General features: G+C 38.9%; 1 protein-coding gene across 2 annotated transcripts in view; it reads left to right on the top strand.

The window, feature by feature from the left end:
• The window catches only part of MOSPD2 (motile sperm domain containing 2), a 61,237-nt gene that overhangs the window by 11,588 nt on the left and 26,722 nt on the right, over positions 1-22,927 (top strand). For both annotated transcript variants that reach the window (XM_044235768.1, XM_044235767.1), the window contains exons 3-7: positions 8,012-8,167; positions 9,763-9,849; positions 11,468-11,622; positions 15,136-15,196; positions 17,899-17,937. In XM_044235768.1, coding sequence (XP_044091703.1) covers positions 8,012-8,167; positions 9,763-9,849; positions 11,468-11,622; positions 15,136-15,196; positions 17,899-17,937 — 498 coding nt within the window. The remainder of the gene's footprint in view (positions 1-8,011; positions 8,168-9,762; positions 9,850-11,467; positions 11,623-15,135; positions 15,197-17,898; positions 17,938-22,927) is intronic.

Below are 22,927 nucleotides of genomic sequence, written 5' to 3'. Positions count from 1 at the left end.
AAAAAGCAGACATAATTAAAGATGTGGTAGAGATTATAAAAATCATAAAAGAATACAATCACCAGCTTTATCACAGTAAGTTATAAAGCTTAGATTAAGTGGAAAACTTAATGGAGAAGAGAAAAATCATCTCACATTGTCTCAATGAGAAGGAAAAATCCTACTTGGATCCATAACCATTAGAGACTGAGTCGGCAGCCATAGGTCCCTACCACTGTCCCTGTTGCAGAAAGACGTGCACACAAATAAGACCCAGGCAGTTGGCTAGTCCCAGGACACAAAAATGATAATCAGAAAATGTAACAGAGAAGCTTACTACCTTGATAACATGCTTCTCAATGACATTTCTGAATAGGTCTGGTTCAACAATCAAAGCCACATACAAAAAGTAAACACTGAGAAGTCTTTCATCTCATGTGCCTCTTCTGCCCTTTCTCTTTTTTCTTTAGCTAACCATATTTGTTTTCTCTTTCTTTTTTCTATACTTACTTGAGCAAATAGAAATATATATGCATTAACAAAATTAAATGAGGAAAAGCTTTTATTTCAATGAGGAAACCACACTGGCTATAATTCAGCTTTGTGTAACGCAAACAAAACTTGGCACAAACAAGGAAAACTTTCTTTGCTCTAAGTAGATCTTCTAAAAACCTACAACAAATGGTACATCTAACTGAAACTTCAAAATAACTCCCATAAAGTCAAGGGAAAGACAGTGATCTCCACTATCATTTCTAAAATTCTACAGTATATTGTCGTGGCTGGCGTGACAAATCGACCAGGAACATGAGGGTAAGAGGATGAAGAAAAGAAATCAAGAAGCAAAGAGATGGGGGGCAGGAGGAGCACTGAGGAGGATGTCCAACAGTGCTAAGTTTATTCAAAGCATTAAGGCTGTATGTATAGTGATAGGAGAAGCAGTACACCTGTGTCTAGTTAAACAACCACGAGTTCCCATAATAAGTTTCACATTTAACTATAAGCAGAGCTCGTGACACCAAACAGCTGATGCCAGTACAATTGTTCTGTATTGATACAGCAAACCTGAAAGTAATTTATGGGCTGTACTAGGGCAGCAGGGACCAGCAATGAACTTTTGACCCCAACCGAATTGTTCTCATTTGTTTAACAAGCGTGTGGGAAGTCACGTAGGTGAGCGCACAACACATAGCACAGACCCTTTCTCGGTGCTACTCAACTTTTCTCGTCCTAAACCTTTTGTTAGGTTATTCAGACTTTAAAGGAGGCACAAGTCAGGGCCTGGTTTGGTCCTCGTCTCAAGCCTTATTGCAGCCTCCCACAGTATATAAAATAACCTAGTTACCAATATGGCAAGGAAAATAAGAGGTATAAGGTTAGCCACGCATGTTATTATTGGCTCATATAGCAACACAATCTCTAAACTGCTTCAATCTAATAGAAGAAATTTACATTTTTTTTTCTTTTATCAAGACAGTTGTGTTCCTAAAGAACATTGAAAGAAGACCTGTATAAGTAAATGGAGATACATATAATCTAAGATAGAAAGCACCTCCCTTCTCTAAACAAATCATAGGTCAGCAAAGTTTTCTTCTTGTACAGCCCTTGTACTAAGAATGGTTTTTGTATTTTTAAAGGATGGCTTAAAAAAAAGAAGACTCAACAACGGCAGCCATCTTTGCCTTCAAAGTCTAAGATATTTAGATATTTACCATCTGGCCCCTTGTGGAAAGTTTTTCAACACCTGTAATAGACCGGTGGATCTCTAAGTGTGATCCCTGGACCAGCACCCATCAACATCCTGTAGGAGCTTGTTACAAATGCAGATTTTTGGTTCCCATCCCTGAATTAAGCACTCTGGAAGTGGGGTCGTGTAATCCCCTTTTAAACAAGCCCTCCTGGTGATTTTAACAGGTGCTCAAGTTCGAGAATCACTGCAGTAGCCTAGCAGTGATCATCCCATCTCAAAAGAGCACCTACCTCTTACTCTTTCACCAGATGACTTCACAGGAAAGTGGAGGTTTAGGGTAGGTTGTGGCCTACTACCATTCCCTTAAGGATGTCCTTAAGGGAATGTTTTCTTATTTCAGCCTGATCACTCCTGACAGTAATACGGTCCAGCCGAGAGAAATGGTCCAACCGGTACAGATGCTCTTCCAGGGCCCTGCCAGGACTTGAAGTGGATCAGTGCTCAAAGTCCTGGAGAAATAAGAGGGTTTAGGAGGTTTTAAATTACTATAATGTTTGACAGTTGTATATTTGCTGCTTTTGAACATCACTACATTGTCTAGTTAGGAACTGTTGTCTAGTTTTCATTATCAGAATACTTCTGTATTTTTTCCAAACTTGATCTGAATTTTATTTAGGCACATTTATAACTACAGTATACTTCTAAGATTTTCTCAACGGATTAGTAGGTCAATTAGAATTTAATCTTACATTCATGGATAGCATTCTACCTTATGTTAATGAAAATTCATTTATATAGTATTTAAAATTTTCAGAATGTTCTTGATCTTCATAAGGCTGCAGGTAGGCAGACCTTATCTTCATTTTACAGAGAAGAGAATCAGGCCTAGAGTGACTTGCTCAGTCCCTATAGATAATAGCATGGGTCTTCTGATTCCATCACTCTGCCCCATATCCTGAATTTGGCTAGACGTTTTTTCATATTCATTACCTTTAAAATACAGTTCTGACCTGTTGGTAATTTCACCAGCCAACAAATATGGGGAAGAAAAAGTTAATAGTAAAATTCACCATTTTACAAATAAAAACTGTATTTATCCTACAAAACTTAAAAATTTTTTGGAGTATATATGTGAGAGACAGTATGAAGGGGTGCGAGTGAGGGTGTGTGTGTGTGTGTGAGTGTGTGCGCGCGCGTGCATACACACAAAAGAGAAAGAGATGAGAAGCTGAGAAAGAAGTCATCTTTACCCTGAAACATGTAGTACTGTCTTGCTGAGAGCTCAGCCTCCATTGCCATTTATCTTTAGTTCTTTCTCTGTCAAATTCTAAACTTGTTTGGTGGTGATCCACTGTATAAGTATAGGACCTTTCTACACAGCAAAATTCATATAAGAAATAAATAATGGAAAGACACAGTGAACCATAAGTGAACCATTAAGGTTTCTTACAAAGGAGTGGCCAAAATGAGCGTTGAGCTCTTTGGGAGAGCTGCAAAGTTCAGGCTTAAAAAGTCATTACTTGATTGTGGAGCATAACAAATAGCATGGAGGACAGGGGGAGACGGAGAGGAGGAGGGAGTTGAGGGAAATTGGAAGGGGAGGTGAACCATGAGAGACTAGGGACTCTGAAAAACAACCTGAGGGTCTTGAAGGGGCGGGGGGCGGGTAGGAGATCGGAGGAACCAGGTGGTGGGTATTAGGGAGGGCACGGATTGCATGGAGCACTGGATGTGGTGCCAAAACAATGAATTCTGTTACGCTGAAAAGAAAAAATTAAAAAAAAATAAAAACTTTTTTAAAAAAAGCCATTACTTGAGGTTAATGTTGGTTTGTGATGCAGTTTTCACTGGTTTTTGGCAAGACGAAAGTAGTGAGAATAAGGTATTAAGAGAATGTAGGCATATAAATACCTGATCTCTTCCTCATTTTTATGCTTTAATTATTGGAGAGGTAAAGTCATTCAAAGTGATTTCTTGAGTAGGTGGGAAGGACAGAGGTGTACGTGCACAAATGTGTGTTTGAAAGCTCTAGTTACCTTTCGAGTGTACCTCTTTAGTTTATTCCTATAATACCTGCATTTACCAGAGGACCGGTTTTCTGAAAACCACCTCACACTTTTGAGGGTTGCCTGGGGGCTGTGCTTGAAAGCAGCAAATTGTGTTTTCATTGGCCAAGCTTTCCTTTCCTTGAATGTTCAGTTGGCTCTCTTTTTCTCTGTCTCTGTCTCTCTCCCTTTCTCCCCTCTCCTCTCTCCCCCTCCTTCTCCCCCCTTCAGCCCTCTGTCCTGACTTTCTTCCTGCCTCCCGCCCTCCCCACCACCATACACACCTCCTCTCCAATCCTCTCCTTTGTCTTTCCCCCGCTCTCTCTTTCCCTGTCTATGTGTAGAGGGGTAAATGTTGAACAGGCATTTCATATATAAGCACAGGTCCTGACAATAACAGTAAGTAGTCATTTTGATACAAATGGAGATTTCTAATTTCAAAGACTTGCATCCCTAAAAGCTATCCAAAAGCAGTTCGCTTTACATTTCGTAGTAACAGGCACTGTCTCTTTTATGGTATCCCTAGTGGTAATAACAGCAGTGGTTATAATGATAGTAACAACAGTCATGGTTTGTTCGTCTTACTATGGCTAATATTTATTTTTTACCACTTGCCATACCTTGTTCTAGGTAAGTTGTTCTGAGTTTCGTCTTTGGACCCTGGGGTTGCCCAGGATTCTGCAGGAGCCCGTGAGGTCAAAACTATTTTTATAATAATGCTAAGAAGCCATTTGCCTTTTTTTTTTTTTAAATAATGCTGACGTTTGAGCTGATTGCACAGAAACCAGGATGGGCAAAACTGCCAGCTCATCAGCCCAAATCAAGGCCAGTGGTCATAGTAGTCTTCACTGTGGCCACTCAGTTTAAAACAACAAAAAAAGAAGCCTGTTTTATTTTAGAAAGCCCCTGATGAAGCAGTAAATTTTATTAAACCTTGACCCTTTATTACATGTCCTTTGAACATTCTGTGTGACAGAATCGGTCCGTACACATGAAACACTTCTGTGTGCTTGAATTGCCAACTGAATTAGTCACGTTCTTCGTGGCCAGCAAACTGCGCTTATTCAGACTTCGGCATTTGGCAGAAATGTTCTTGAAAATGAGGGAGTCTAGCCTGTAAGTCCCAAGGACAGCGCTGTATCGGCGGAGCGGAGAGTGGCTGGACTGGAGGTGCTTTCCCCGGGCTCAGGTGCTCTCAGGGGCCTCCTGATGGGAAACAGTGTCCGCTCGTTCCTATCCAGCTCCTGTTTAGAAATTAAAGAAAATTTGTACTTTGCATATGTACTTTTGAGGAACAGAGCCGAAAAACATTTTCCAGGGTTTACCTGCTATAGAATCAGTCATCATATAGATTAGAAAAGTAGAGCCCAGATATCCAAGGTAACACAATACCAGATGCACGATTCATGGTTTAATCTTTTATTTGATCGTGCTTTAAACTTCCAAGTACTTTCATATATACCTTCCATATATACATTTTCATCTGATCTTCACACAGCCCTGTGATTATCTAAAGCAGTTTAAAGATAAGGAAATTGAGGCTCAATGAGGCATCTTTGCAGTTTCTATTTTCCTGCCTTGTTGGCTGTTATCTCTGATGGCTTGAAATAAGGCAGAGCAAATAGGAGATAAAATCTGTAAAACTTGGCATCTAACAAGATGCAAAAAAAAAGAAAAAAGAAAAAGGAGAGGAAGGAGCCAGGGAATTTTCTAAAGTTCCCACTTGGGCCCCTGGGAGGGTAGCATTAACTGAGAAAATGAAAATAGAGAAGGATTAGATTCAGTGATCCTGCAGGCCTTTTCACTGGCACTAGTATAACCTGCATTGAAGGAGTCCTACATTGTATGTAGGCTGTGCTGTTACACATTGTCCCTATATGGGAAGTTCGGGCGCTCTGAAGGGAAGACATGTGAAGTGCCTTAAGAAAGGCTTAGTTTATGTCCTGTAGCTGGTCACAGGAGGGAAGGAATTCCTTCTGGGCTGAGGGGAATTTTTGTGGAAGAGGAAGCATTGGAAAGAAGTCTTACATCATGGTAGAATTTGGATGTGCAGGGGTGCCTGTGACAAAACCAAGTTCACTTACACAAAAATAAAGCAACATGTGGAAAGAGGAGTATCAAGTACCATAGCTTATGTGTAAGCAGATAAGAAATTACTCTCGGAAACAGTTATTCCAGTAAGATATAGGAAATATTAACTGCTACACACATGGTCAGTTTTCCATTTTGTATTTCATTTTTTTTCTTTTCTTTTCTTTTCTTTTTTTAAATTTCCTTTCAGCGTAACAGAATTCATTGTTTTTGCACCACACCCAGTGCTCCATGCAATACGTGCCCTCCATAATACCCACCACCTGGTTCCCCCAACTTCCCATCCCCTGCCCCTTCGAAACCCTCAGATTGTTTCTCACAGTCCACAGTCTCTCATGGTTCATCTCCCCCCTCCAATTTCCCTCAACTCCCTTCTCCTCTCCATCTCCCCATGTCCTCCGTGTTATTTGTTACGCTCCACAAATAAGTGAAACCATATGATAATTGACTCTCTCTGCTTAACTGATTTCACTCAGCATAATCTCTTTCAGTCCCGTCCATGTTGCTACAAAAGTTGCGTATTCATCCTTTCTGATGGAGGCATAATACTCCATAGTGTATATGGACCACATCTTCCTTATCCATTCGTCCAATGAAGGGCATCTTGGTTCTTTCCACAGTTTGGCGACTGTGGCCATTGCTGCTATAAACATTGGGGTACAGATGGCCCTTCTTTTCACGACATCTGTATCTTTGGGGTAAATACCCAGTAGTGCAATGGCAGGGTCATAGGGAAGCTCTATTTTTAATTTCTTAAGGAATCTCCACACCGTTCTCCAAAGTGGCTGCCCCAACTTGCATTCCCACCAACAGTGTAAGAGGGTTCCCCTTTCTCCACATCCTCTCCAACACACGTTGTTTTCTGACTTGCTAATTTTGGCCATTCTAACTGGTGTAAGGTGGTATCTCAATGTGGTTTTAATTTGAATCTCCCTGATGGATAGTGATGATGAACATTTTTTCATGTGTCTGATAGCCATTTGTATGTATTCATTGGAGAAGTGTCTGTTCATGTCTTCTGCCCATTTTTTGATATGATTATCTGTTTTGTGCGTGTTGAGTTTGAGAAGTTCTTTATAGATCCTGGATATCAACGTTCAGTCTATACTGTCATTTGCAAATATCTTCTCCCATTCCGTGGGTTGCCTCTTTGTTTTGTTGACTATTTCCTTTGCTGTGCAAAAGCTTATATTTCATTTTTTTTAAATGACCTTGCCAGGGGCACCTGGGTGGCGCAGTCAGTTGAGCCTCCGACTCTTGGTTTTGATTCAAGGTCATGGGATTGAGCCCTAGGTCAGGCTCTGCACTCAGTGCAGAGTCTGCTTAAGACTCTCCCTGCTCCTTGCTCCTAAAATAATTAAATAAATCTTTTTTAAAAAATTAAGACGATTTTGCCAAACAGATGTCTTCTTAAGTACAGCTTTTTTCTTTACATATAAAACTTCATTTTTTTGTGTGGACCAAGGTAAGGATTTCCAGTTGAGGCAACACAATCTTCCTAGATGTTGGTTTATAGTTTTAGTTAGGGTCATGCAAAATATTCTACTGTGGTCTTGGCCTGCCTGGGTGGCTCACATGGTTAAGTGCCTGCCTTTGGCTCAGGTTGTGATCTCCTGGTCCTAGAGTCAAGCCCCACAAGGTAGGACTCACAGCTCAGCGGGTAGTCTGCTTCTCCCTCTCCCTCTACTCCTCCGCCATGTTTGTGCTCGTGCTCGCTCTGTGTCTCTCAAACAAATAAAAAAACTTTTAAAATATTTTTAGATTTATTTGACAGATCACAAGTAGGCAGAGAGGCAGGCAGAAAGAGAGTGGAGAAAACAGGCTCCCTGCTGAGCAGAGAGCCCGATGCAGGGCTCGATCCCAGGACCCTGGGATCATGACCTGAGCCGCAGACAGAGGGTTTAACCCACTGAGCCACCCAGGCGCCCCTAAACAAATAAAAATTTAAAAAAATATTTTACTGTGGTCTTATGTTTTAATTCTACTGTGGCTTATTTAAAGTAAGCCTGCCATCCTTGGGCGACTTCATTCTCCTCTCAGAAATCCCATTAGTCCTTTACACTGTATTTTCGTCTGAACTGCATCCTTCAAGTAACTCTTCCGTAGCTTCACTTTGTCTTGCCTGAATTTTTCTCTCCCGGCATTGGTGTTACTGTTCACTGCAGAATTTATCTGACCTGGCTGTTTATTACTGTTTTCCCCCCAGATAAGCCAGATAAATATGATCCACGTGATGTTGAAAGGCTACAACAAGATGATAACTGGGTTGAAAGCTACTTAGTTTGGAGACATAATATTGTCGATGAAGCACTGAAGATGCTTGATGAGAGTTTTCAGTGGAGGAAAGAAATGTGCGTCAACGGTAAGACGTTCAATTTAACCTTGACAGTGTACGGTCCCTTGCATAAATGTTAGTTTTACATTTATCAAATAGCGTGTTTGCAGATATTCTTGGTAATCGTCATAAATACTAAAATATAATGTTTTATAAAAACCCACTAACCCTTTGAAAGGAGCATCTTACAAATGTCTTCAAAGTGATACCATTCATAGGGAAATGAGATCACCAGGGAGCAGAACTACATTCAGATTTTCACTCAGAGCAGAGTCTCTAATCAGTACCATTAAGCCATAGCAAGACTGCATCACCTCTACTTCTTTTGTCTGTTTTTCAGTTGTTGCTGTATGTCTTTCTCTCTCCCCAGGGTTCCTTGTGCTCTTAGGTGCCCCCTGTAGCATTACGAAATAATTGGGGCTCCTAAAAAAGCAGGCTTATCCCCAAGGATGCCTACAGCAGCCTCTGCTTAACTTACTGATTTCAAGACCCAATTCTAGATTGACATTTTCCCCCAAAATGGGAGTTTTAAATCTTGGAAGTGTTTTTTTTTTAATAGTCTTCAAGTATATGAAGAACCCTTGACAGGAAAGATTACCCATTATCTCTCTCCTAAATATTTAACGGGCGGAATCTGGCATAACTACTGGTTTTGATGAAGTAAAAAGAAGGATTTCTTGACTTTGAGGGTTACAAACCCTGGAGTGAGTGAGTCTGGAGACTTAAGACAAAAAAGTCAACAAATAAATCCAGAGCAGATACTCTCCCCAGTCTTCATACTTAGAGAAAGAATCCCTGAGGAGGGGAGTATTTAAGAGATAATTTGATTGGAAATATAAAATTCATAGATCATTTCAACAAATGGTGAAACATTTATTAATCAAGCAAAGAAATGTAAATCATTGAACTAGAGAATGAACTTTAAAGCTCAACAGTAGTTTTTCCTTATATGGAATTGCTAGTTTCCAGTGACACATGGCCAAGATACGGTAAAGGGGTGGTGCAGAAAGGTAAAGAATCTTTGAAACTTCTCGGGGAACTACTGGTGAATGAAACAAAAGCCTTGGCATTTGCTGCCTTGCTGTCTTCTCACTAGAGACTGGGCAGACCCTTGTTTTGTTCCTCCTGATAAAGGATCTAACTTTCTTTTTAAAGTATTTTCCACTTGCCCCAAGATTATAAAATGTGTTAGACTCTATTGGATATCAGTCTTCGTAGAAAAATACTTTACTAGAGAAACCGTAAGTGATTTTTAAATCAATCCTGAGGTTGTAATGTGAATATTTACTAGCACGTTATCTTGAAATTGTCCAATAGTGATAGTATTTGTTGAAAGTCACTATGTGAAACACAACCAAGACATGGGAATGTGTCCGCATAATAATAGCTGATGTGTCACGGGAAATGGATTTTATTCTCATTTCTTTCATCCATGTCTTTATGTAATATGTTTACTTAGTAAGAAACACCATTTTTTTATTGCCAGAGGTTCTTTCCAGATATTTGAATAAGCTTATCTTTTTTAATATCAGACCTACTATATAACATCACCTTTCCACTGTAAGTTTTCTTTTTAAAAGGTCTCGAAGTTACAACTACTCATCACGTTTATCCTTTTTTAGACCTGACTGAATCCTCCATTCCCAGATGGTTATTGGAAATTGGTGGTATTTATCTCCACGGTTATGACAAAGAAGGCAACAAGTTGTGTAAGTATATTTAATTGATGTACTGGCTATTCAAGATTTTGAGATGTATTTATCTCAGCTGAATTAATAATAGGCAGAACCTTCTTCTTATGTACCACACATTAAGTTTCCCATAATTGGGGACCATTAGGACCATCTTGATGGAGTGTCAAACACTTAGTTGTATGTACTGTTTGCATTATGATAAAGTAGGCAGTGAAGGCAAATGCCGCATCCTATAACATAGCCAAAATAATGTAATTCAGAGCAGTTAATCTTCTTGGTAATTTGGTGATATTAAAATTCAACACAATATTCACATGGAAAATCTTTTCAACGGTTGCTAAGGGTTTTTCAAGTGCAAAGTCTGTTCCTGTCCTGTCCGTGACCCTCTAACCCCGACCAGTCTTCTCCCCTTAGCTTCTTGTGAAATCTGTCATAGCAGAAGGGCCAGTAACAACCATCCCTACGATTCTGATGACTACGGTGTTATTCCTCTCTCCCCTTTGTCCAGAATCCAGCTTGGTTTGTACCAAGGCTGTGACTGGGCAGGGGCGTCTGAGCCAAACCCCGAGCGCTTGCTTGCCCGCCCTCCCTCTCTGCAGCTTGTGGTCCGTTCCCGTTTCAGCAGCATTCTCCTGGCATTTCCCGCCGCCACCGGCTCTCTTTCCCAGTCTTCATTTCGATCTTTCCTCTTGTTCCCCGTCCCTTACATGCGCTTCCCAGGCTTCCTTCGTTTCTTGGCTTGCTTCCCAGCTGATATGATCCCCTTGGGTGATCTCAGGGACCTTGCCTCCCCACAGACGGTGATGACTCCACACGGTTCCCAGGGGACGTGCATCTATATACCCCGCTACCCTCTTGACCGGTCCCACTGGACTGATTGCCGGCCACCTTCCCCACAAAAGCCCCACGGGGCCACATCCACCGCTGGCCCACAGCTCAGGCCCACAGCCTCTGTCCCTTCTGCACCTCCTCGCCCGCCACAGTGTCAGTGGAGCCCCTTCCCCGTTTCGGTCATCACTTCCTCAGTTCAGACGCTAACTGCCTTCCCAGGGCACAGCCTGTTGGGTTTCCTTCTTTGCCTCTTCCTTTCTCCCCTCCGTGCTGCTGCCCCCGAGGGATGTCTTAAGTAGGAAGAGCGCACCTTAGCGTAGGACTTGGAGTCTTTCCAGCCCATCCCTTGTCTCTTGAGCTTCTTGTCTCAGCACTGGCCACATTTTGCCCTGGTGCCCTGCGCTGCGCTTTGTGGCACTCTGTCCGGGCTGCTTCTCCGCATGGGATGTTGTTCTGGTCTTCTCAGAACCTCTGGCTTGCTTTCTGGTCACACGCAGTGAACAATACTTATAGGTTATTACCAAATATTGTTTGTTCACCTGTATTTTCTTTTCCCTCTTACTTACTAGAGAAGTTTGCTTATTTTCCAAGGCGGGGGAGAAGACTTTTCCCCTTCTACTCCTCTCTAAGTTCCCAAGTGCACACTATTTCTTATTTAAAAGAAGGAAGAGATGTTTTTATTCTGAGCAAGCAAATGAATTGTAAATGAAGAAAAATGTCAAGGGAAAGGAATGGTCTGTGTGTATAATCATATTCTAATGACAGATATTTTTCTTATTTTTATCCTGTGTTCTGTTAAAAGTCTGGATCAGGGTGAAGTATCACGTAAAAGACCATAAAACCATGTTGGACAAAAAGAAGCTTATCGCATTCTGGTTGGAACGTTATGCTAAAAGAGAAAATGGGAAACCCATAACAGTGATGTTGGACCTGTCAGAAACTGGCATAAATAGCATAGTAAGCATTTCTTTAATTCGCAAGCATTATTTATCGTCATGTCCTCCCCGGCCCTCCTCCCAACCAAATACTGCTGTATGTTTGAGCTGACCAAGGTCTGCTTGGGATTTGTTTTCCTTGTGTATTGGGAGTCAAGTCGGACATCAAATAGGATTGCAAAGAAAGAAATTTGCTTTGGTAGTTGGAATGGAAAACTGTGTGTTTCCTAGAAATGTTCTTCATGTGACATACAAAATGTCAGTGTGGGCCGTGGAAGCCGGCAGGGTAATGAGTAGCTGTGGTAACACTGAACTCTTCTGTCAGAACTAATATCCCGCAGCATCTAGCCCCGTGCCTGGCACAGAGTAGTGGCTCAGGAAACACTCGGGGAAGTGATTCCTGCTCTCTGTAGTACCGTTAGACTCATACCGTGTTTGGCAGTCGTGAGATGTTCGCCTGATTTCTGCACCTACGGCACTTGGTCATTTTTTTTTTTTTAAAGATTTTATTTATTTATTTGACAGACAGAGACCACAAGCAGGCAGAGAGTCAGGCAGAGAGAGAGGAGGAAGCAAGCTCCCCACGGAGCAGAGAGCCCAATGCGGGACTCGATCCCAGGATCCCGGGATCATGACCTGAGCCGGAGGCAGAGGCTTTAACCCACTGAGCCTCCTAGGTGCCCCCACTTGGTCATTTTGTTGGCGATTTTTGTTTGCTTGATTTGGTTAGTTCTGGAAACCAGCTTTCTTTAGGTAATTTTGTCCATCTTAAAAAATAAGGAAAACCCAGCAGACTTTAATTTGGGCCCTCATGACCTCAGTAACTACAGACCCTTCAGCAGCGTTGAGGATCCTTTGGCACACTGATTACAGCTGTTGTCTCTTACAGTCAGACCTTAGCTACGTCTGGTGGCAGTGAAGTGGCCTTCACGCACCTGCCTGGGGCACTAATGAAACCTTTTTGCAGAGCCGCTCAGCAACATGTTAAGAATCTTAAGGTGTCCGTATCCATATTCTTTGACCTGGTAATGAAGTTCTGGAAATCTCTTTTAAAGAAACAATCCGGAGTACAGAAAAAAGCATTGTGTGCCAAGCGTTTTTTTCAGAGTATCATTTATAAAATAGTGAAAACTTGGAAAAAAAAATTTTAAAAATAAGATTGGGAAAACAGAAAAAAACGTAAATGTCAGCATGGCCAAATGGTAAATTATGGTGTATTAATTGATAGAGTATTTGTAGCTATATAAAATGATGTTTATAAATAAGTTCTAGTAATACTGGAAAATACCTTTTTTTTAGATGAATAAAGAGCAGCACTCGGTGTTTTATGCAAACAATGAATCATGGAACTCTGCATCAAAAAAATTAAAAAATTTAAAAAATAAAAATGAATAGTGAAAAAGGGGACAGGGTTATGTGCTAGTGATACCTAGCCTCCAAAAAAGGAACTCTTAAACATCAACAAAAACAACAACAAAATAACAACAACAACAACCTAGACAGAACAAGAGGTTATTTTGGGTGGTGGAAGCACACATTTTTATGTTCATCTTTATCTCTGTGTGTGTTTTAGGAGTCCATTGCCCTGGATCTTTTCAATCTTGTTTCCATTTCAGTGAGTTGTAAATACAGAGTAAATTGTTTTATACCCAAAGTCTAAATCAAAATACCTAGATAAATAGGTATTCCATAAAAATCATGATTCTGTCATCCTTTGTATATGATAGTTTCTAATTATTAACCCGGAATCATAAACAAATGCTAATGTTTTTTATTGTGAAACATAGGGGCAAGGAATTGACTTGAACAGTCTGATTTTTTTTTCAAACTACTTATATGCTATCTCTTTATCTTTAATTTATAAATAAGGTTATTTGCATTACTAAGTACTTAAATCATTATTAATGTTTTAAAATACTGAATCCTAATTGAGTTATTTTTATATATGACTCCCTCATGATTCACAGAGGATTTAAGTTGGCTTCTAAACAGTGTGCAGAATTGCAAGGCAAAAAAATTTAAAAGCTGTTTGTTAAGAGTTGGGCCACTAATTGGAGTCCAGTCTTTCATCTGCTTGCCTGAAAGAAATGGAATCATTTAAAATTATTTCAGTGGCCATACTTTAAAACCAGTATCTTAGGAGAACTTTATTCATTCCTGATACTTGAACTGGAGAGAAAAGTATTTCATGTGTCCCCAAAGGGAGGACATTTTACATTATACTAAGTCGTCCTTGAAGACATCCTCACAGAACGCACAGCAATAGGTTTCATGGAGCTTTTTCTTGTATTACCCACTGATATACTTAAAACTAGTGGTATCCTATCAAATCCACTTGAATTAGCAGTAACTTGGGATTTGGTAAGTAAGGCTATTCAGTTAAAAGATGAAAACAAGAATATTGGATGAAGACTTTTTGGGCAAAGTCTCTGGGGACCACAGATCTTATACTCAGTAACCAAATTTTTATACATCTAGATATTATAAGATATTTCTTTGACTCTTAAATTATTAAACTCGGTGCACAGTGGATATAATGATTAGTTGTAAAGGTAGTATTATATGCTAGGATGTATTCCATAAAAAATACTTAAGACAATTAAGGATGCTTACTTTCAGTTTATTGAAATTAAAGATGCTCAACTCATGTCCTAGAAATGACTTTATAGATTCATCTCTGGACAACTCACCTTTCAGTAATTGATGGGTTTAAGTTTGCATGATTATCTTTCATCCTACAGTCTGTATAAGACAGCTGATCAGGATTAGTAAATCGGCTTGCAGCCATGGAGTAACAGGAAGTGAAATGATCCATGTGAATGAATAGTGACCCTCATAACCTAATTTCATTTTGCTGTGTTCAATGCGGTAGAACCAACAGATAGTTAGGTTCATAAAGTTTCCCAGGAATTGGGCTCAATGAACAACACTCAGATACAAACTAAAAAATTCTTACCCTAATTCGAGGTCCCTAAATAAGAGTGAAGAACCTAAAAGTGAAGTAGATACAGCACACCAGTATGTTCAGATTAGATGTTGCGGAAAAGATTGATAAAACATACTTTATCGTAACTGTTACAAGTTGTAGAAATCATGTTTCAAAAGCAAGTATACCAGGATTGATGTTACATGTATTTATCATTCCAAGTAGTGAGATTGGAAACTGTATACATGTTTCAGTAATTTCTTAACTGTTTAACAGATTTTTAGAATTTCTCTATAGGCATTGCTCTTAGCTCCACTTTGTAATGTCATGTTACTTAAGCAGCCTAAAGTATCTCACTAGTTAGAGGTAACTGGGAATGATGTTTAAGCATCTGATTTCTTTTACTTGATTTTAGGACTGATTGTTGTAAGTAGCTTAATGATTTAAAACCTTAATCCCTGGCAATATAGAGAGGTATTTATATATGAGCTTATTTTTTAAAGAATTGTCTCATTTGTATTTAATAGTTTATCACCTTTAGAAATGTGCAATATAAAATTCTCTAATGTACATAGTCTTAAAGATTTAAATGTATAATCTTTGTTTTAGGACATGGACTTTGTACGCTTTATCATCAACTGCTTTAAGGTTTATTATCCTAAATACCTCTGTAAGTAACTTACTCCTTCATAAAAATACAATATATAGAATCTATAAACAATGGCTGAGATTGCTTTATATTATTATAGACTTTAATTCATTAAGTGTTATTTTCTGATGAGGAACTTAAATGGGTGCATATAAGTTTAAGTGTGTTATCCTAGTAGCTATAAAGGAAAATTTTCCATAATCCTTGTCCTTTATAGTTTTAAGAAGTTAACTTCTAAACTGCATCGATGGCATCCTTTAACACAGACACACACACACACACAAGTACATAAAAATACCTTTATTTCGAAGATTATTCCATTTTTACTCAACTCCTTTGAAATAATATTTATTATATGGAACTTCTTAAGTTCTTCCATGGAAGAAACAGGAAAGCAGTATTGATAAAATACGCCGTGTGGTAAGCAGTACTCCTATATAAATAAACTGTGTTACTAATTGTTACTTTAAATTTTTCATTAAGGAAACATTAGACTTGGGTGCCTGGGTAGCTCAGTGGGTTAAGCATTTGCCTTTGGCTCAGGTCATGATCCCAGGGTCCTGGGATCGAGTCCCACATCAAGCTTCCTGCTCAATGGGGAGTTTGCTTCTCTCTCTCCCTCTGCCCTCCCCCTGCACATGCACACACACTCTCTCAAATAAATAAATAAAATCTTTTAAAAAAATTAGACTAGCATACACTACATTTAAACCTGGCATTTAGGACTTTTTTTTTTTTAAGATTTTATTTATTTATTTGACAGAGACACAGCAAGAGAGGGAACACAAGCAGGGGGAGTGAGAGAGGCAGAAGCAGGCTTCCACTGAGCAGGGAGCCTGATGCAGGGCTCGATCCCAGGATTCTGGGATCATGACCTGAGCCAAAAAGAGACACTTAACGACTGAGCCACCCAGGCGCCCCTTAGAGCTTATTTTTAATTGATTCTTGCATTAATTACCTGAATGAAGAACTCCTAAATCTTACGTATTCATTTTTGATTTATTGGGTTTATATGATGGTTTCCCAGTGGAGAAGTCAAGATGCTGTCCCACATATAAAAAGTCATATATTTTAATTCCAGTGGACTAAAAGTGAAAAAAAGCAGAAGAAAGACAACAGGGATATCAGAAAATGGAAACTCACAGGTCTGCCTGGGCACAGCCCTGGCCAATACCACAATTAGGGTCTTTTGAGACTCCTGACTTGGGTGATATTAAAGCTTAAAATCCCTAACTCCTCTTACTTTAGCATACTTTCACATTATTATTCATGTGAAGTAAGGAATAGAGAGCAGGCATGATGGATCTCAAGAATCAGTGCATTTGCTACCCCTGTGCTCTCATGTCTTCAGAGAGCGTACTCATGAACCTTTTTAGGTAAAGAGAATGTCTGGTTGGGAAACCTGGAGGATCCGCTGTTCTTCTGAATTCATCCTGGATCCACCATGTACCCTGATTCATTAAGTTTTATAGTACCAGTCAAGTGGCCAGTAGGGAATCTCAACCCCTTATTACTAGCTTGTTCCTTTTATATACGAAATGAAAATAAAATATCCACTTGTTTATTGAAATATCTAAAAGTTTGTGAAGAGCCATTTATAACTAGTATAGAAATCATTATTACCTTATAAAACATATCTAAGATTCTTTTGAGAGAACTATTAATACATTCATGGGTCTATATAAAGATGAATTAGAACCCTATTCATTCCAGTGAACTAGAGGTCATGTGACTGTATCCTGCCTACATAATGCAGTTTTGCAGACATTAAATTTGTAGAATCTTAAACTGATTGTGCTTCAGAATCTGTCATGAAACAACCACAACCATTATTTCATAAAACCTTAAGTCCACATTTTTTTAGGCATATCATAGATGAAACTGAGGCCTTAAGCACCAGGCTACCTCTGGGAAGATACCTTGTTTCTTATGCATACTTTATTTGCCCTACATTAATATAATCATTCTAGGAGGTTCTCTGCTCAGGGAAGAATGAAATTACATTTTGATTCATTTGGAGTAGAACAATATTCTGGATATCAAAACTTCCTTTGTGATTTCTGGTTCTTTCTCATAATTGTTAATAGGGCTATTCAAGTCTTCATCTAAATATGCAAATAATATTTCTGTATTCTTGGGAATTATTGTCTTCCTGGGGCTTGTAGTATGAAGAAAAGTATAAATTCTGTTTCTTAAAAACATAATAGTGTATTAAAGTTGGGGTCGGGGAAAATATGCGAGTGGTTTAACAATATAATCTCTAGAAAATGATCAAAACCAATAAATTAGACCTTGAAATCATTTTTTAAATTTTTTAAATGTAAATTCAATTAACATAGAGACATTGAAATCATTTTAAAGTTCATGGAGCTTCAGCACTAATATGACATGCCACATCCAAAGATACCACTTACCCATTTAACTGTTTTCTTTTGTACCTTTCTGCAAACGGCAAAAGCAATAATTGAAAAAGAGAATAGGCTATTTGCCAAAGGACAGTGATAAAGCAGTGGTCATTTCCAAAAAGCTGCTCTGGTGGGCCCCTCATCAGTGTGAGAAGTTAACTTGGTTCAAGCACCACTCACACTTCACCGAATTAGAAAGGAGTCAACTAGCTCAGTTTTTAGTTAGTTTTAGATCACCAGCTTTTTCTAGACCAGGTATAAGTGTGATACTACTATATTGTACTAAATCACATTAAATGAACTTTTTTTGTCTTTCAGCAAAAATGGTGATCTTTGATATGCCTTGGATAATGAATGGTGAGTGTATTACTTATAATTTGCTAAAACAAAATCGGATTCCTTTTTTCCAATTTAGTCATATTTCTGTGGTGGTTTAAAAAAATGTTTATGTTGTGCTTGGTGTGTCCTCTTAAGAGGCTGGAGCTAGAACACTCAAAGGCTGTTCCTAAGCAAACCCAGTTGACATTCTACCACTGGTTCTGGACAGGACATGCATTAGCCTTCTCTGAAAACAGTGTCAAGATGTTCAGCCCATTCGGGTACAACTAGAGCTGGATGCCTTAGCTTGTCACCCACAGATGGCCATGTCACAGAACATAGGCATTGGCTAGATTTTCTCAAGGGCTTCTGGTGTTGAGGAAGGTGGGATGAATCTAAAATTTACTCCAAATCTCTGTAGTCACATTATCCTTCCATAAGACAGTCGTGATACATTTTTTGGTTAAAAAAAAAAAATCATTGAAAGAGTGGAAAAACACTCTCTACCAGCTTTAACATGATCATACATTTAATGTTATTTTCAGAATGTACATTTTTATTTGTGTTTGCCAGAGTTAATTGTTATATAGAAAGCAGTAGAGAAAACTGGTGAAACTAAACCTTGGTTCTTTGAAAAATTAAATAAAATTGACAAAACTTTAGCTAAGCCGATAAAGGACAAAAAGATTCCAGTGATGAAAACCAGGAATGAAATAAGATACATCACTGCTGACCTTACAGAAATTAAAAGGATAAGGAAATACTGTAAACATTTGTATGCCAAGATCTTAGATGATACAGATGAAATGGACAACTTCCTAGAAAGACAACATATAGAAATAATTCAAGAAAAATCTGAATAGAAATATAACAAAAGACCTTGAATCAGTAATCAAAAAACTTCCCACAAAGAAAAGTCCAGGCCTAAATGACTTCACCAGTAAATTCTAGCAAACATATAAAGAAGAATCAACACCAAACCTTGACAAACTTCCAAAAGATAGAAGAGGGACTTCTCCCCAACTCGTCTCATGAGGCAAGTATATTCTAGTAACAGCTCAGAAAAAGAAAACTAGAGACCATTGTTCCTTAAGAATACAGGTGGACCAACCCACAATAAAGTACTCACTGAGCCTAGCAGCATATAAAAAGGATTATACACCATGAGCAAGCAGGATTTATCTCAGGAATGCAAAGTTGGTTCAAGATATGAAAATCAACCCATGTGATTGGGTGTATTCATAGACTAGAGGAAAGAAAGCACGTGATCATCTCAGACACAGAAAAAGCATTTGACAAAACCTAGTACATTTCCATGATAAAAGCACTCAAGAAACTGGGAATAAAAGGTGTCAAGTGTTGTGATATCTGCAGAGTTGGGGAGACCACAGTTGTCCACGCAAGACTACTCTCACTTCTGACACCACCTGTAAGTGCAAGGGGTTCCCCAAATCACCCTCAAGTCCACTAGAATTACTCATAGACCTCACTGAAAGCTGTTAATACTCACAGTTAAGGTTTACTGCAGGAAAAGGATTCGGATTTGAATTAGCCAAGGGAAGAAAAACAGAGGATGGAATGCAGGGAAGTACCAAATGTGGAACACATTAGTTTCCCAGCATTGCCAACCAGGGAAGCTCACCCAGACCCGCAGTTCAGAGCTTGTATTAGGGCCCAGTACGTAGACCTGACTGATTAATCACATGCTTGAGGTCAGTCTCCATGCATTCCAGAGTTCTACTCATACTGCGTGACCAAAGTCCCCACCCTAAATCATACTGTGATTTAGGGTGACCCGAGGCCCTCAGGGAAACAAGGACACTCCTGTCAGGCCTGAAGATGACCCTCCAAAAGCTGAGGGCAAAGGGCAGACCTCTCTTTGGGTAGAGTTAATTCTTGAATATATAGAAGAGAACTTTCTCAGCCTGATAAAGGGCATTTATATAAAACATGCATCTGTGGAAACTCAGAGCTAACATCATGCATAGCATGCTAACATCATACATAGCAATGAAAGAAGGAATGATTCCCCCCCACAAGATCAGGAACAAGACAGAGTAGTCTGCTCTCACCACTTACATTACCAGGGCACTTAGACCAGAAAGTCTATATCCTTATGTCTTATCCTTATGTCTGTACCACATCTTAATTACTGTAGCTTTGTACTGAGTTTTGAAACTAAGAAGTGTCAGTCTATGTATGCATATTGGAAAAGAAGTAATGCTTTTTATATTTCCAGGTGACATAGTCTTATATATGGACAATTTTAAGGAATACACACACCAAAAAAAAATCCCTATTAGAAGAACTAGTAAGTTCAGCAAGATGGCATGATACAAATCAATATACAGACTCAACTGTATTTCTCTACATTAGCAATGAATAATCCAAAAATGAAATTAGGGGAAAAAATCCATCTATAATAGCATCACAAAGCATACTTAGATTACTAAGTAATCTAATTTAGTAAAATCCTAAAAATTAATGAAAGAAGTTCAAGACTCATACATTGAAAACTACAAAACACCACTGAAGGAAATTCAAGACCTCAGTAATCAGACATCTCTTGTTCATGAACTGGAAGACGAAATATGGTTAAGATGGCAGTACTTCCTGAATTGATCTACCAATCCACTGCAGTTCCTGTCAAAATCCCAGCTGCTTTTTTTCTTTTCTTTTCTTTTCTTTTTTTTTTTTTTTTTTACAGAAATTGACAAGCTTGTTCTTAAGTGCACATGGATGTGCAGGAGACCAAGAGTAGTAAAGATAGTCTTGAAAAAGAACAATGAAATTAAAGAACTGACACTTTGTTTCAAAACTCAGTACAAAGCTTCAGTAATTAAGATGTGGTATAGACATAAGGATAAACATATAGATCAGTAAAATACTGTTGGGAATCCAGAAATAAACCCTAATATTTATGAATAATTGCTTTTTTTTGACAATAGTACCAAGACATTTTACTGGAGACAGAACAGTCTTCTTTCAGTTTTTATTTTAATCAGGCAGTGCTCATCATGACAAGTGCATACCTTAATCCCCATCACCTATTTAACCCACTCTCTCCCCTCTGGTAACCATCAGTTCTCTATAATTAAGAATCTGTTTCTTGATTTGACTCTCTTTTTTCCCCCTTTATTCATTTGTTTCTTAAATTCCACATAGGAGTGAAATCGTATAGTATTTGTCTCTCTCTGACTCACTTCACTTAGCATAATACTCTTCTAGCTCTATCCATGTCATTGCAAATGGCAAGATTTCATTATTTCTCATGGCTGCGTAATATTCCGGGGGGTGTGTGCATGTGTGTACCACATGTTCTCTATTCATTCGTTAATTGATGGATGCTTGGACCGCTTCCATAACTTGGCTGTTGTAAATAATGCTGCTATCAACATAAGGGTGAATGTATCCCTTTGAATTAGCATTTTTGTATTCTTTGGGTAAATACCCAGTAGTGCAGTTGCTGGATCATAGTGTAGTTTTATTTTTAACCTTTTGAAGAACCTCCATACTGGGTTTTTTTTTTTTCCAGTGGCTGCACCCGTTTTCATTCCCACCAATAGTGCATGAGGGTTCCCCCTTTCTAACGCATCCTCGCCAACACCTGTTGTTTCTTGTGTTGTTGATCTTAGCCATTCTGACAGGTTTGAAGTGATGTCTCATTGTAGTTTTGATTTCCATTTCCCTGATGACGAGTGATGATGGGCATCTTTTCATGTGTCAGTTGGCCATCTGGATGTCTTCTTTGGAGAAATGTCTATTCGTGTCTTCTGCCCATTTTTAGTTGAATTATTTTTTGGGTGTTGAGTTTTAGAAGTTCTTTATATATTTTGGATGCTAACCCTTTATCAGATAATCATTTGCAGGGTGCCTGGGTGGCTCAGTTAAGTGTCCAACTCTTGATTTCAGCAATCATGAAATCGGGTCGTGATATCAAGCCCCGAGTTGGGCTCCATGCTCAGCAGGGAGTCTGCATGAAGTTCTCTCTCTCCCTTTCTCTCTGCCCCTCCCCCAACATGTTCTATCACACATTCTTTCCCTTCCTTCCTCCCTCTCCCTCTCTCTCTCAAATAAATAAATCTTTAAAAAAAGATAGTGTCATTTGCAAATACCTTCTCCCATTCATTACGTTGCCTTTCAGTTTTATTGATTGTTTCCTTCACTCTGAAGAAGATTTTTTTTTTGGCTGTAGTCTTAGTGGTTTATTTTTTCTTCTCTTTCCCTTGCCTCTGCGGGACCTATCTAGAAAAAAGTTGTTACAGACAATGTCAGAGACAGAGACGTTACTACCTGTACCCTATTCTAGAATTCTTATGCTTCCAAGTCTCACATTTAAGTCTTTAATCCATTTTGAATTTATTCTTGTATGTGGTGTTAGAAAGTGATCCCGTTTCATTCTTCTGCATGTTGCTGTCCAGTTTTCCCAGCACCATTTGTTGAGGAGACCATCTTTTTCAAATTGGATATTCTTTCCTGGTTTGTTAAAGAGTAACTGACCATATAATTGTGGGTTTATTTCTGAATTTTCTGTTCTGTTATGTAGTGTTTGTGTTTTTATGCCAGTACTCTACTGTTTTGATCACGTTATCTTGGTAATATAGCTTGAAGCCTGCAATTATGATGCCCTCCACCTTTGTCTTTTCTTTTTTGAGATTGCTTTGGCTTTTCGGGGCCTTTTGTCATTCCACACAAATGTAGTAGTATTTGTTCTAGTTCTGTAAAAAATGCTGTTGGTACTTTGATTAGGGATTGCATTAACTGTGTAGATTGCTTTGGGTAGTATAGACATTTTAACAATATTTCTTCTTCCAGTCCATGAGCGTGGAATGTCTTTCCATTTCTTTGTGTTGTCTTGAATTTCTTCCATCAGTGTTTTTATAGTTTTCAGGGTACAGGTCTTTCACCTCCTTGGTTAAGCTTATTCCTAGTTATCATTATTTTTGGTGTAATTGTAAATGGGAGTGTTACCTTTAATTTCTCTTTCTGCTGATTCATTATTGGTATATGAATTGCAACAGATTTGTCT

This window comes from Neovison vison, chromosome X, assembly GCF_020171115.1.
Source record: "Neovison vison isolate M4711 chromosome X, ASM_NN_V1, whole genome shotgun sequence".
NCBI classification, from domain to species: Eukaryota; Metazoa; Chordata; class Mammalia; order Carnivora; family Mustelidae; genus Neogale; species Neogale vison.
Note: the sequence above shows the minus strand (reverse complement) of the source record. Positions and strands in the feature narration are given on the sequence as shown.